This window comes from Colossoma macropomum, unplaced genomic scaffold (assembly GCF_904425465.1).
Source record: "Colossoma macropomum unplaced genomic scaffold, Colossoma_macropomum, whole genome shotgun sequence".
Classification (NCBI taxonomy): Eukaryota; Metazoa; Chordata; class Actinopteri; order Characiformes; family Serrasalmidae; genus Colossoma; species Colossoma macropomum.
The window spans coordinates 759,300-773,454 of record NW_023496045.1 but is presented as its reverse complement, the minus strand read 5'-3'; the positions used below and the strand labels follow the sequence as shown (position 1 = coordinate 773,454).

The 14,155-nt window shown below is 40.7% G+C and overlaps 1 protein-coding gene across 1 annotated transcript in view; it reads right to left on the bottom strand.

The window, feature by feature from the left end:
* Positions 1-13,968: 13,968 nt before the first annotated feature.
* LOC118804408 (cytosolic carboxypeptidase 4) overlaps positions 13,969-14,155 on the bottom strand; it is a gene marked incomplete at its 3' end in the record, with an annotated part of 291,416 nt that continues 291,229 nt past the window's right edge. The window contains exon 22 of the mRNA XM_036564921.1: positions 13,969-14,145. Within this exon, the coding sequence (XP_036420814.1) occupies positions 13,969-14,145 (177 nt within the window). The remainder of the gene's footprint in view (positions 14,146-14,155) is intronic.

Below are 14,155 nucleotides of genomic sequence, written 5' to 3'. Positions count from 1 at the left end.
TAAACAGGTAAGTTTTTAGCCTAGACTTAAAGATGGAGGCTGTGTCTGAGTCCCGAACACAGACTGGTGGGCTATTCCAAAGCTGGGGGGCTTTGTATGAAAAGGCTCCTCCCCCTGACGTAACTTTATTTATTCTGGGTACTAATAATGAGCAGCACCTTGTGATCTAAGTGGGCGTGTCGGTTGATAGTAGGAAATAAGGTCACTGAGGTACTGAGGATCAAGGCCATTCAGAGCTTTATACGTCAGCAGAAGAATTTTGTACTCAATGCGGAATTTAACTGGCAACCAATGTAAGGTACACAAAACTGGGCTAATGTGGTCGAAATTTCCTGGTTTTGCTGAGAACTCTGGCTGCAGCGTTCTGGACTAACTGAAGCTTGTTAAGGTTTTGGCTGGAACAGCCAGAAAGCAGAGCGTTACAGTAATCTAACCTGGGCGTGATGAAGGCGTGAACTAACGTTTCTGCGTCCTGTAGCGACAGTGCATTTCTTAATTTAGCGATGTTACGCAGGTGGAGGAAAGCTATTCTGGTAATATTGGTAATTTGCTCATCGAAGGCCAGACTGGGATCAATCGTGACACCAAGACTTTTTACAGATGTGCCTGGTGCAACTGAGAAACTATCGAGATTAAGAGTAAACGTAGGCAGATTATCCCTAGCAGCTTTTGGACCAAGAAGAAGAACTTCTGTTTTGTCCGAGTTTAGTAAGAGGAAGTTGCTTGACATCCAGTCTTTAATGTCTTTTACACAGTCCTCTATCTTATTAAGCTCAGTTTTGTCTTCTGGTTTAGCTGAAATATATAATTGTGTATCATCGGCATAGCAGTGGAAACTGATGCCATGTTTTCTAATGATGGTACCTAGTGGTAGCATATATAAGGTAAATAATATGGGTCCTAAGACAGAGCCCTGTGGAACACCATACTTTACTCTTGTGAGAGCTGATGGTTCACCATTTACATTAACAAACTCAAAGCGATCACTAAGGTAAGAGTTGAACCACGAAAGAGCTTTACCTGTCACTCCTACTAGTTTCTCAAGCCTGTCTAATAGAATGGAATGGTCTATTGTGCCAAAAGCTGCACTAAGATCGAGTAAAACCAGTAGGGATATGTTTCCTTTATATATATAGATGTGAGAACTGAAGTTCTTGTTGACTCTTGGTTCTGGAAACCAAGTGCTACAGGCTGACGCTGATCAGAGACAATAACCTCCATGTTCAGCCTCTCCAGCGTTTCCTCCATAATGTAATACATGCGGTAATTAAAGTGCTCCATTGAGATTAATCACGTACCGTAAGCATCTCTTTAATCAATCGGCAAACATCAAATTACCGTCTCGGACATATGTTACACAAAACGGCTGTCACCATTATTTTTTTTTTTCTGAGACTCAATTAAATTTCTGGAAATCGGATCAGTCATAATTCCATTTACTGTGGCAAAATAGGATTAACTGATCTATAATCTGCCTTTCAGCCACAGCCATAAAAAACCTCATCCAAACAGGTCTAAAGTCTCGCCCTGACCACGACCGCCACGTCCTCATCACCACGGACCCAAACTGGGAGACGCGGACATCTAATCAGTATGGCTCGCAAATAAAGTTAAAGCTTGATAATTCGCTTTCCTCAAGTTTACATGCTTAATTACATCAGTGCTGGTGCTTCACAGACGCCCAGTGAGGAGGATCTGTACACTGCGGTTCAACACATGTATAAAATGATTCTAATCTGCACATCCAGTCCAACTTCAAAGGCTTCAGATGATCAGTACACTCTCAGAAATAAAGGTACTAAACCGTCACTGGGGCAGTTCCCCTCTTACCACTGGGGTGGGACCCTCAAGGGTCCATCTCAGTACCTTTAGTCAGGGAACATAACTGAACCATAATCCACTGAAATGATGTGTTCTAAGCTGTACTGACTCCACACACCCCGTCTCGTCTCCAGGCTTTTATTTTACTGTTCTGTTTTAAAACATTCGGTTATGAAAAGGTACAAATACAAACTTTTCACCTGGAAAAACTTATTTAAGGTTCACAGTCAGACCTTAAAACCACTGTTGGAGCTTTGAGGGAACATTTACACTGTTTGTACCTTGATGAACGAAAAATGTACCCGAACAGAACCTTTATTACTAACAGTGTAGGACCCTACAAAGCTGTTAAAAATGAAGAAATGTTGACCAGAAGAATCAACAGAGCTGTAGAAGACTCTCAAATGACAGAGGAAGCTGTAGAACATCAATAATTAGATGAATGTCCAGAGTTGATCATATTTCAGATCAAATGGAGGTCAAATGTTAAGGCAGAAAACATAGCGGATACACATCATTTACTAACTTGGTACCACTTTACAATAAGGCTACTCTGACAAAAACATTCATGTATAGTTTATTATTTAGGCATTTATTAATTTTAGTAATTAGTCATAAAGACTAAAATTATTAATAAGCAGTTATGACGCACAAAAAAGGGCAACAATGACCTCTTGTTTGCTTAATAGTTAATTCATGTTTATTTCATGCCAGAGGTCACAACCCAAACGTTATGCCATTTGGTCCTTACAACAAAAATCCACCCACCTTGGAAACCACAACATTTTATATCCATTTTAGTGAAGTAAAATTTTACCATCTTGGCTGTAAATACGTCTCAGTATGTGCCATCATACTAGTACAGGCTAAAAATATAAACGAAAACACCGTCTTACTTTGCTCTGCTTTAGCTCAGCTTTTCTCACATCTCCGGCAGGAAACTTTTCCTCAAAAGTAGAACAGTTTCTTGTAAAATGTCTCTCAATGTTCGACTTTTCACAAGGCTGAAGTCGCTTCTCATTCGCCAGCTTCTTGTTCAAATTTCCCGTTCCACCTTAACTGGTGCCTGAGGCACCAGAATGTAACTGCTGCATCTTTTAAGGTGGAACGGGACAATTCAAACAAGAAGCTGCCGAATGAGAAATTGACTTCAGCTTCACAACTTTTTAGTGTTTGTCAGTTTCTCACTGCAGATTAAACGTATCAGGAAACCACCTGCAGTGATTATAAATGCAAATAAGTCCATTCATCTCTAAATTATCGATGTTCATTTTAAATCTCTCTCTTTGCCGTTTTGTTAGCTACTAGCTAGGCGAGACTGTTGTCTGTGTTGCTATGGTGACCAGCAGTCTGCGCTCCAGCCTTCAGGGTTAAAGGGTGAATTAGCAGTTCTACATTAACTCCAGAGTTTAAGACCATTTATTGTTAAACTGTGTTGAACGATCAGCAGAGCTTTATTTTACTGTAAAGGAGGATTATTTTATTTTTACCTACAAATCTAATTCAGCTGTGGAGCCTCAACAGGACAGTAAAAGAGCCACAGAGCCCTGGTTTATACTGTTAAACCTCCAAAGATTTGGATGTTTACAGATTTTTCTTTGTCTTCATCAGTCAGCATTAACCCCATTTTCACATATTCATATTCAGATATAACAGCTCACTTTTGCCATTTTATTAATGTGTTATAACTGCTTATTAATGATTTTTAAAGTGCTTAACAAACAAATTTTAAACCATTCATAAACGCTTCATAAGGGTAGTGTTATTCTATAGTTGTAACTTCTTGAAATTATTGAAATACTGAACAAACCATCTAAAAACACATTTTAATGAAGCTTATAATATTTAATTTCACAGAGAAAATTAATACGGCGAGTGGAACTTTTGAACAGGTGTGTATGTGTAGAAAAGAGGATATACAGTCATAGGCAAAAGTTTGGGGGGCCCTGTCAATCTGCATGTTGTTGCTGATTGTACATATTGGGGGAAAAAATTATTATAAAAATATAGTTTATATTTTATTTTTTTCCAATATGTTAAACTCACATAAATAGAAATTTTGCAGAAAAATGCCATATTTGAGTTTGTTCTCTGTAGAGGATGTGTTAAGTTAGAAAATCAAATGTTGTTGACTGGGGTTGTTCAAACTTTTGCACACATCTGTTTGTGGAATGCAGTGTGTTAATATGCGTTTACAGTGTATAGCAACATGGTATTGTGTAGCAATTACAATAAAACAAATTATTACTGTTGTTTCTACAAAAAAGAGAGAGATATGGTTTGAAGAATGATCCATATTAATCCTATAAAGGGACTCACACAGCAGTAGACATCAGATATCTGATTTCAAAATGCATTACATTTCTTTTTTTATTTAAGGGGTTGGATTGTTTTAAGTTTAATTTACCCCATTTTCTTTTGTATCTGAAGCTGAAGCAGTTTGATTCTTCATTTGATCTTTTTTATTGTTCTTCAATATGAAAAAATGTATCTTGAGGGCCATGAAACAGAGCCTAATCAGAACGTGGCACTTCAGGTACTTAATTAAAGCACTTTCGCGCCAATCTTATTAAGATAGCCGTTCATCTTAAACCACACGTTTCCTCACAAAGACAAAGACTTGATTAAACTGAGGGGAAACAAGTGGGAAAGTGAGCAGGCGTTTCATTCGGCAGATTGAAACGGCAGATCCGAGGTGATTAGAGGTGCCGGTCAGACGAGATTACTTCTGAAGATTACCTTTAATTTGGAAAAAGACTCGGTTTTATTGAGACGGAGAGAGAAAGGCGACGCTTCTGTCACTGATTGTGTGTGAAATGGAAACTTTTCTGTCTGTATCTGATGAAAATCTTGAAGCAGTCTCATCTTTAGGAATTATGTAAAGCACATAAAAGTGTTTGTTTTTCTTTATGTTTCTCAGCTGAACAGAAGAACAAACAGTCACCGACTTGTTTTATATCTGAGAATTGCTCGATTTTGCAAAACACATCAATCAAAACCAGCAAAAATAAAACTGAGAGAAGTTCCCCACCCATAGTGACTCATAAAACGTGTAAAACCATAGGGGGATCTGAATGACCTTATGCTTTCACTCACTGGCCACTTTATTAGAAACACATACTTTGTGCTTCCACTAACTGGCCACTTTATTAGAAACACACACTTTGTGCTTCCACTAACTGGCCACTTTATTAGAAACACACACTTTGTGCTTCCACTAACTGGCCACTTTATTAGAAACATCTAACTTGTGTTTCCACTACCTGGCCAGTTTATTAGAAACACCTAACTTGTGTTTCCACTGCCTGGCCACTTTATTGGAAACACCTACCTTGTCCTTCCACTAACTGGCCACTTTATTAGAAACACACACTTTGTGCTTCCACTCACTGGCCACTTTATTAGAAACACATACTTTGTGCTTCCACTAACTGGCCACTTTATTAGAAACACCTACCTTGTGCTTCCACTCACTGGCCACTTTATTGGAAACACCTACCTTGTGTTTCCACTAAATGGCCACTTTATTAGAAACACCTACCTTGTGCTTCCACTAAATGGCCACTTTATTAGAAACACCTACCTTGTGCTTCCACTCACTGGCCACTTTATTAGAAACACATACTTTGTGCTTCCACTAACTGGCCACTTTACTAGAAACACCTACCTTGTGTTTCCATTCACTGGCCACTTTATTAGAAACACCCACTTTGTGCTTCCACTCACTGGCCACTTTATTAGAAACACATACTTTGTACTTCCACTAACTGGCCACTTTATTAGAAACACACACTTTGTGCTTCCACTCACTGGCCACTTTATTAGAAACACATACTTTGTGCTTCCACTAACTGGCCACTTTATTAGAAACACCTACCTTGTGTTTCCATTCACTGGCCACTTTATTAGAAACACCCACCTTGTGCTTCCACTAACTGGCCACTTTATTAGAAACACACACTTTGTGCTTCCACTAACTGGCCACTTTATTAGAAACACCTACCTTGTGTTTCCATTCACTGGCCACTTTATTAGAAACACCCACCTTGTGCTTCCACTAACTGGCCACTTTATTAGAAATACACACTTTGTGCTTCCACTAACTGGCCACTTTATTAGAAACACCTAACTTGTGTTTCCACTACCTGGCCACTTTATTGGAAACACCTACCTTGTCCTTCCACTCACTGGCCATTTTATCAGAAACACCTACCCTTGTGCTTCACTAACTGGTCGCTTTATTAGAAATACAGTTACAGACTGCAGCCCACCTGTTGCTGCACAGTTCATCAGGCCTCCTCTACCCCATCCATCATTGGCCACTTTCTAAACACATGACTTCTGTGGTCAGAAACTGACTACTGATGAAGGTCTAAAGGATGGCTGACTAAAACTGTACACCAGCAAGAGAGGGGTTAGTGATAGAGAGCGTACAGGACAAAGGACTTTGTAAGAAAGCCAGCAGTGTCAGTGGAAAGTCACTGATTCAGCCCCTCATTCACTGCCTGAGTAGGCCATTACATCCTTCTCCTCTATGGATCCCAGAGCCAATTCCACATCTCGCAGAGGCCCTAACTGGCATAAATTAGGGAAGGGTTTCTTTCTTTCCCCTCTCTTGCCTTTGGTTCTTTTTTTTTCAGTCCCCTCAGCCTCACATTAAAAGACTACAAGAAAGCCCACTTGAATCGGCAGTGTGCTGTAATGGTCTGGCAGACTCCTGATGTCTGCGGCGAATATTAGTACAGACTTTTTAATCAAGAAGCACTCAGGCCACAGCCCAAAAAACTAAGAAGTATGGGCACCAACACATCTGGCCCTCCACCTGCTCGCAGTGCGTGGCTCTTAATGAAATGTCTGGTTTTCTGATCCATTAGCCCAAATCTCCCCACAGTTAGGGGTTCATATGTCCTACATATTGGCTGACACGCTTCTCCACAGCTGACGGGCCGTACTGTGGTTTATGCTGACGCTCGTTAGGTGCTGCGGAAATGGCACCGGTGGTCCGGGCTAACTCTCATGTGTATCTGTAACAGTCTCAGTCGCTTGGGGAGCCCCAAACCAGCCGTCAGTACAAAACAAAGGCTAAGGATCATGGACATGAATAAGGTTACTGAAAGTACATGATAAAATAATAAGGTTACAGGAGGGATTTACAGATATCATCCTAAAATCCATAAGAACAGACGCTGCTAGACAGTGTAAGAGCTACTAATATGGCTCTGAGAAATGTAATAACAGCGCTGGCTTTCCTCCAAACACAACCACAGGGTAATTACTAACATCCACCTCCACCTGTGCGCTCCTAACAAGCTCGTGTTAGGCTCTACAGGACGGCAGACTGACTGTGGAAGATAAAAACCCACAACAAAGGTCTGAGAGAAAAGCAAATAATGACAGGAAACCTTACAATTCAAAGTTCTTTTTTCATGTTTTTTGTTTGTTTCTCCCTAAAATCCACTAATAATGTGGGTTTATGAAACAAAAACAGACATAATCCATTTTTACATTACACCAATCAGGCACAACTCATTGTCCATTTTACTATATAGGTGCACTTTGTAGTTCTACAGTTACAGACTGTAGTCCATCTGTTTCTCTGATACTTTGTTAGCCCCCTTTTACCCTGTTCTTCAGTGGTCAGGACCCCCATGGACCCTCACAGAGCAGGTACTATTTGGGTGGTGGATCATTCTCAGCACTGCAGTAACACTGACGTGGTGGTGGTGTGTTGGTGTATGTTGTGCTGGTACGAGTGGATCAGACACAGCAGTGCTGCTGGAGTTTTTAAACACTGTGTCCACTCACTGTCCACTCTATTAGACACTCCTACCTTGTCGGTCCACCTTGTAGATGTACAGTCAGAGACGATAGCTCATCTGCTGCTGCACAGTTTGTGTTGGTCATCCTCTAGTCCTTCATCAGTGGTCACAGGACGCTGCCCACAGGACGCTGTTGGCTGGATATTTTTGGTTGGTGGACTATTCTCAGTCCAGCAGTGACACTGAGGTGTTTAAAAACTCCAGGAGCACTGCTGTGTCTGATCCACTCAGACCAGCGCAACACACACTAACACACCACCACCACGTCAGTGTTACTGCAGTGCTGAGAATGACCCACCACCCAAATAGGTCCTGCTCTGTGAGGGTCCATGGGGGTCCTGACCACTGAAGAACAGGGTAAAAGGGGGCTAACAAAGTATCAGAGAAACAGATGGACTACAGTCTGTAACTGTAGAACTACAAAGTGCACCTATATAGTAAGTGGAGCTGATAAAATGGACAATGAGCGTAGAAACAAGGAGGTGGTCATAATGTGATGCCTGATCGGTGAATGTCTACATGAGCTTTGTTCTGATTGGCTGACTTGTCTTGTGCCTCATTTAAAGAGCAGTTCAGACTGAAACACTCTTTATAACTTCATCATGAATGGGCGGAGCTAAACTGCTGTAGTCTGAATAGGCACATAGCGTTCCTCATAACGTTCCAAAACCTCATCTCTCCATTTTTGTTGTTTTTGACATCATTTAAACAGCAGGGTGCCATTTGCATTGTGTAAAATTTTTATTATTAAAAAAACAACATAAATGGTCCAAAATGCCCTAAAATTACCCAGAAATACCCAAAAATGTACTATTGGAAGTAAATAATGTTTTTTCTTCTTCTGTAATGCTACTATTTTGGAGATATGACATTTCATTCCAACCGCAACAATATGTATATGCAATGTTTTCTCTACTGATGTCACAGAAAAAAATACGATCAAAAGATGCTGTTTTTGCAGTTCAGCTTCCACACATGGACTCCATGGACTGAAGAGCGAATATTATGTTTTGAAACTTTAACAAACTTTTTCTCAAAGGAGGAAAACAATTTTTCATATTATGGGCCCTTTAAGTAAATTATTACCATTGAATCAATGATGAAAGCATGTATAACCAAATGAATGCAACGGATCAATCAATCAACCAATCAATGAAGTCAGTCAGTATTCAGATTTGCTTTGTACACTGACAGGTCTTGTCTGAAAACACCGAAAACTGACAGACAGAACAGTAGTAGACACTGCAAGACAATACACATAACACAATACAGTAAAGCAGAGAGTGGGCAGCGCAGTGTTTGTTAATGGGGAGAGTTTTCCTCGTTTTTTTTTTTTTCTTTTTCTCCCTGCTGAGAGAACAAGCAGCGCCTGTTTGATTTGTTTCGTTTGAAGCCTGGTAGGGATGAATGATTGCTGTGCTCCGTTGGTGCTGAGAGGGCGTTTTGAAGTTTGAAGTCTTTTAGTCTACACTAAAGAGAATTTACTTTTGAGTCCTCGTCTGAATGAGTCTACAACTGAAGTCCAAAGTGCAGCTAGCAAATTCAGTCTGAACTGACCAGCTGCACTTCAATACAACCTCAAATCAGAAAAAGTTGAGCTGGTAATGCCTGTTAAATTTAAATTAAATCAATCGATTATTTGTAAAATATTTTTGACCTGTATTGTATTGAAAACAATACAGCAGCACATTATTTAATGTTTTACCTCATTTTATTGTTTTTTTCAAACTAAACACTTTTCAATTTTGATTCTCGCCACATATTTCAAAAAAAAGTGGGATTGTAAAGCATTTGCCACTTTCTAATGTTGCTATTCCTTTTCACAACACTTAAAAGATGCTTAAGGACTGAAAACACCAAGAGATGAAGTGTCTCAGGTATACAGGGTGTTAAAAAAAAGACCTCATTTCGTAGTCTAATAACAGCCAATTCTCCCTCAAATGATCTCAAATTTTAACAAAATGTGCAAAAACTAACCAAGTTTCATTTTTAATGTTGTTTTTCAGGTTGAAGAACGGCGTTCACTAGAAATGAAAAGGCATTGTGTGTGTTAGAATACGCTCAAACACAGTCAAACAAGAGTGCAGCGGCATTTTCCAGAAAATTCAATAAAAATGCACCAACTGGAAAGCAGATTTGGACACGGCACAAAAAATTCAAAGAGGATGGCTGTCTGTGCTGGACAAAGGGATCTGGATGACCTCCAGTATTGGAAGATATTACATTTGTGAAGCTGTGAAATCGGTTATTAAATCTACATCCCTCTGAATTTCTTGTTCGAATTTTGATAAATAAATCTTGTATTGTTCAACATGAAGCCTATTTAATTTCGTTTGCCAGGACATGGAGTTACTCAGATACTCACATCTCAAATGATGTCAATTTTTTTGGGACACCCTGTATTTTCTTCCTGCAAACTAGTTTTAAGGTGTGCGAGGTGAGCGGGGTCTCGCATTTTGTGTTTTAAAATGGCCACATATTCTCTGTTGGGGTGAGGTCAGGACTGCAGGAAGGCCAGTCCAGCACACTCTTCTTTCACAGCCAGGACTTTGTAATGTGTGCAAAATGTGGTTTCGCATTGGCTTGTTGAAATATGCAGGGCATTTCTGGAAAAGATGTCGTTTTGAAGGCAGCATATCAAAGAAGCTACCTTTACCAAGAACACTGACACACCACAGACCATGACAGACCCTGGCTTTGGACTTTGCTGTAACAGTCTGGATGGTCCGTTTAGTCTTTGGTCTGGAGAACACATCATCCATTTCTTCCAAAAAAGACCCAAAACACTGATTCATCTGACCACAGAACACATTTCCACCGTGTGGCGGTCCATCCTAGATGCTTCCGAGCCCAGAGAAGTCGGCGGCGTTTCTGAGCACGAATAACATAAAGCTTCCTTTTGGTACAGTTAAGTTTTAACAGCATTTGTGGACGTAACTACTTATTATAGTGCTCGACAAAGGTTTACCAAAGTAATCCTGAGCCCACGTAGATATATCGCTAATGGATGAATGACGTTCTTGATGCAGTGCTGTCTGAGGGATTGGAGAGCACAGTTATTCAGTTTAGTCTTGCGCCCTTTACACTGAAACACTTCCAGATTCCTTGAATCTTTTAATTGTTATGTACAGTAGAAGGTGTTGGATCCAAATCCTTTATTGTGTTTTTTTGAGGGCTTCATTCACCAAACCGTTCCTTTTTAAAACCCAAAAGCAGTTTTTCCCAAAATTCTGACGTTTTCTTATTTGGGATTTGTTCTTAGGTAAGAACAGAATCTCAAGAGCACAAAGGTGAGAACAGTTCTGCGCTTTAAGAACACGTCATGAATCTCACTTTGTATTAGGACCTTTCTCAAGAACACATTTAAGATCAACCTTAGGAAGATATTTGTGGATGAGGTTTTTGAACGTTTCAATAATTTTATACACATTTGCTGCCAAACTGGCGACCCTCTGCCCATCTTTGCTCCTAAAGGACTAGGCCTTTCCTTGATGCTGCTTTTGTACCAAATCATGAGTACAATCAAATGTTGGCATCACCTGTTTCAAATAACATCATTATTGAAATATTTTCTCATTACTAGCCTTAAACTGCCTTTTTTGGAATGTGGTGCAGGCCTGAAAGGCAGGAATGGATGTATATTTACAAATGAAAAGAAACCGACCAGAAAAAACTACAATATTTGTGTTCATACTGTCTGCAATGAAATATAAAAGTCAAAGTAAAGTTTAGGAATCACTGCTTCCTTTTTTATTTGCATTTTCAATACTATCCCAACTTTTTTAATTCACAGTCAGTGACATACACAGATCAGGCATAACATTCTGACCACCTCCTTGTTTCTACGCTCATTGTCCATTTTATCAGCTCCACTTACTATATAGGTGCACTTTGTAGTTCTACAGTTACAGACTGTAGTCCATCTGTTTCTCTGATACTTTGTTAGCCCCCTTTTACCCTGTTCTTCAGTGGTCAGGACCCCCATGGACCCTCACAGAGCAGGTACTATTTGAGTGGTGTATCATTCTCAGCACTGCAGTAACACTGACGTGGTGGTGGTGTGTTAGTGTGTGTTGAGCTGGTACGAGTGGATCAGACACAGCAGTGCTGCTGGAGTTTTTAAACACTGTGTCCACTCACTGTCCACTTACTGTCCACCCTATTAGACATCCTACCTTCTCAGTCCACCTTGTAGATGTAAAGTCAGAGACGATAGCTCATCTGCTGCTGCACAGTTTGTGTTGGTTATCCTCAAGTCCTTCATCAGTGGTCACAGGACGCTGCCCACAGGACGCTGTTGGCTGGATATTTTCGGTTGGTGGACTATTCTCAGTCCAGCAGCGACACTGAGGTATTTAAAAACTCCAGAGACAAGGAGGTGGTCATAATATAATGCCTGATCGGTGTATCTAAAACTCTCCAGAAAGACTAAAGTGACATTTTCGTCACAAAACTGGTTCCACCACACTCGTAAAACAGAAGTCAAGTCAAGAGGCTTTTATTGTCGTTCCATCTATGTAAAAGTACACAGTGGAGCGAAATTTCCTTCCTCCAGGACCAACACGGTGCAACATGGAACAAAATAAGACAGACAGTGCAGACAAACGTGCAGACGTAAGTGTGCAGCATGATTGGTTGATTCCTCTGTCCCTTCCTAATGATGTTGGTAGTTAATCTAATGTGTGAGGCCTTCAGCCCAGCTACTGAAGTCCTGACCAATGGGAGAGCTCGCTTGGTTGTACCTACCTAGATACCACAGAGAAATCAATCCCGATTGGACAATTTTCCATTGACCGTTCCAAGAATTTAAGCCTTTTGTTTTTTAATCACAACTAAACTATGAAATAAGAGCATTACTTCGGTACTTGCCGAGTTTAAATCCAACAAGCTTGATGATTCTATTTAATAAAGATGACCTTAAAATGCATTTTTAGTTCCCACAAATCACTAGATCTTCTCTGAAGGCCTAGAAGGCCTTGAGGGTTCCCCACTGCTGGAACAATCAGCCAACTTAACATCATCATCACCATTGTTTCTCAAGAGCTATTGAGTTACTAAGAGACATATTTTCTCCATTGCACTGAAATCTGAAACTCATGAAACATAAAATTTGAAATATGAACATGCTAATGAGGGTAAAGGCTGGGAGAGGCTAGCAGAGAGGGATTTGGGCTATGATTAGTAAACCACATGTGGCTAAATAAGCAGGCTAATAAATGATTAGCGCATTAGCGGCTGTGGAAGGTAATGAACTGCCGGGGGAGGGAACCCAGCACCAGTAGAGCAGAAAAGAACTGTGGGAAGGGCAGATGGAGGGAGTGGAGGAAAGAGAGGAAGGTCATGTTTGAGCTATATGTCTTAAACTGGGCTGGGGGGTTTCTAAAATACTCCATTCACAGCACCGTGGGTTTCCACCAGGTAAACACCCAGAAATATGGCTGTTTGTTATTTGGCACTACAAACTATAAAAATGATAACATGATTAAGAAGATTTTATGCTGTATTTTTGAAATCGGAACCCCAAATGATCTAGATTTTTGCTCAAACTCAACTTGTTCCCCATGGGAATACAGCAAAAATGTGGATTATCTGGGTGTCCCTGAGAACCGATTTGGGAACCACTGGTCTATACAATATACAGTTCGATAAATTCTGCCTGGAAATGTCATTGTACACTCCCTGGCCACTTTATTATTCTTTTGTAGCGCCACCTTGCTGGTGTACAGTTAGTGACTGTAGCTCTGTTGAGGCACAGTTTGTAATAACTAATCTCTCATCCTTATCAATGGTCTGTTTCTGACCACAGAGCCGTTCTTAGCTGAATATTGTTGGTCCACTCTCCAACCAGTGACACTGACATGTGTGAAAACCCCTATAGCATCGCTGTGTCTGATACACTCGTACCATCGCCACACACATGACCATGTCAGTGTCACTGCTGTGCTGAGAATGGACCACCACCAAAGTAATATCTGGATAGCAGTGGACCTGTGGTCAGTAACTGACCAATGATGAATGGGATAGAGGGGGCTGATAAACTGTGCAGCTACAGATGGACTACAGTCTGTAACTGTACACCTACATAGTGGACGTACATGGTAGGTGTTTCTAATAAAGTGGCCACTGAGTGGAAGTGCAAGGTAGATGTTTCTGTTAAAGTGGACGAAGAGTGTATAATTTCCATAATAGCAGTATAAAGATTAGTGTCGCCACAAATGTGCTTCGAAACAGTTTTTATCTGAACGTGCATAAAGCTCAGCTCTGTACCCCAGAGAGCAGCTTCTCAGTCATAATTCATGCAATTAACAGGAGGAACTTGGTGTCTGACCTTGTAGATGCCCTGGTCACAGCCGTTGTAGGTGCTCTCCATGGTGTAGCTCCGGAGAACCCCCATCTCCCTCCACACCACCACCCGCGCCGTGGACGCCCGAGACTTCTCCACCAGGAAGTTACAGCTGTTAAAGGAGAATGCCGGAGCGATTCGGTCCAGAGTTTTAGCAATGGTCTAAAAAAAA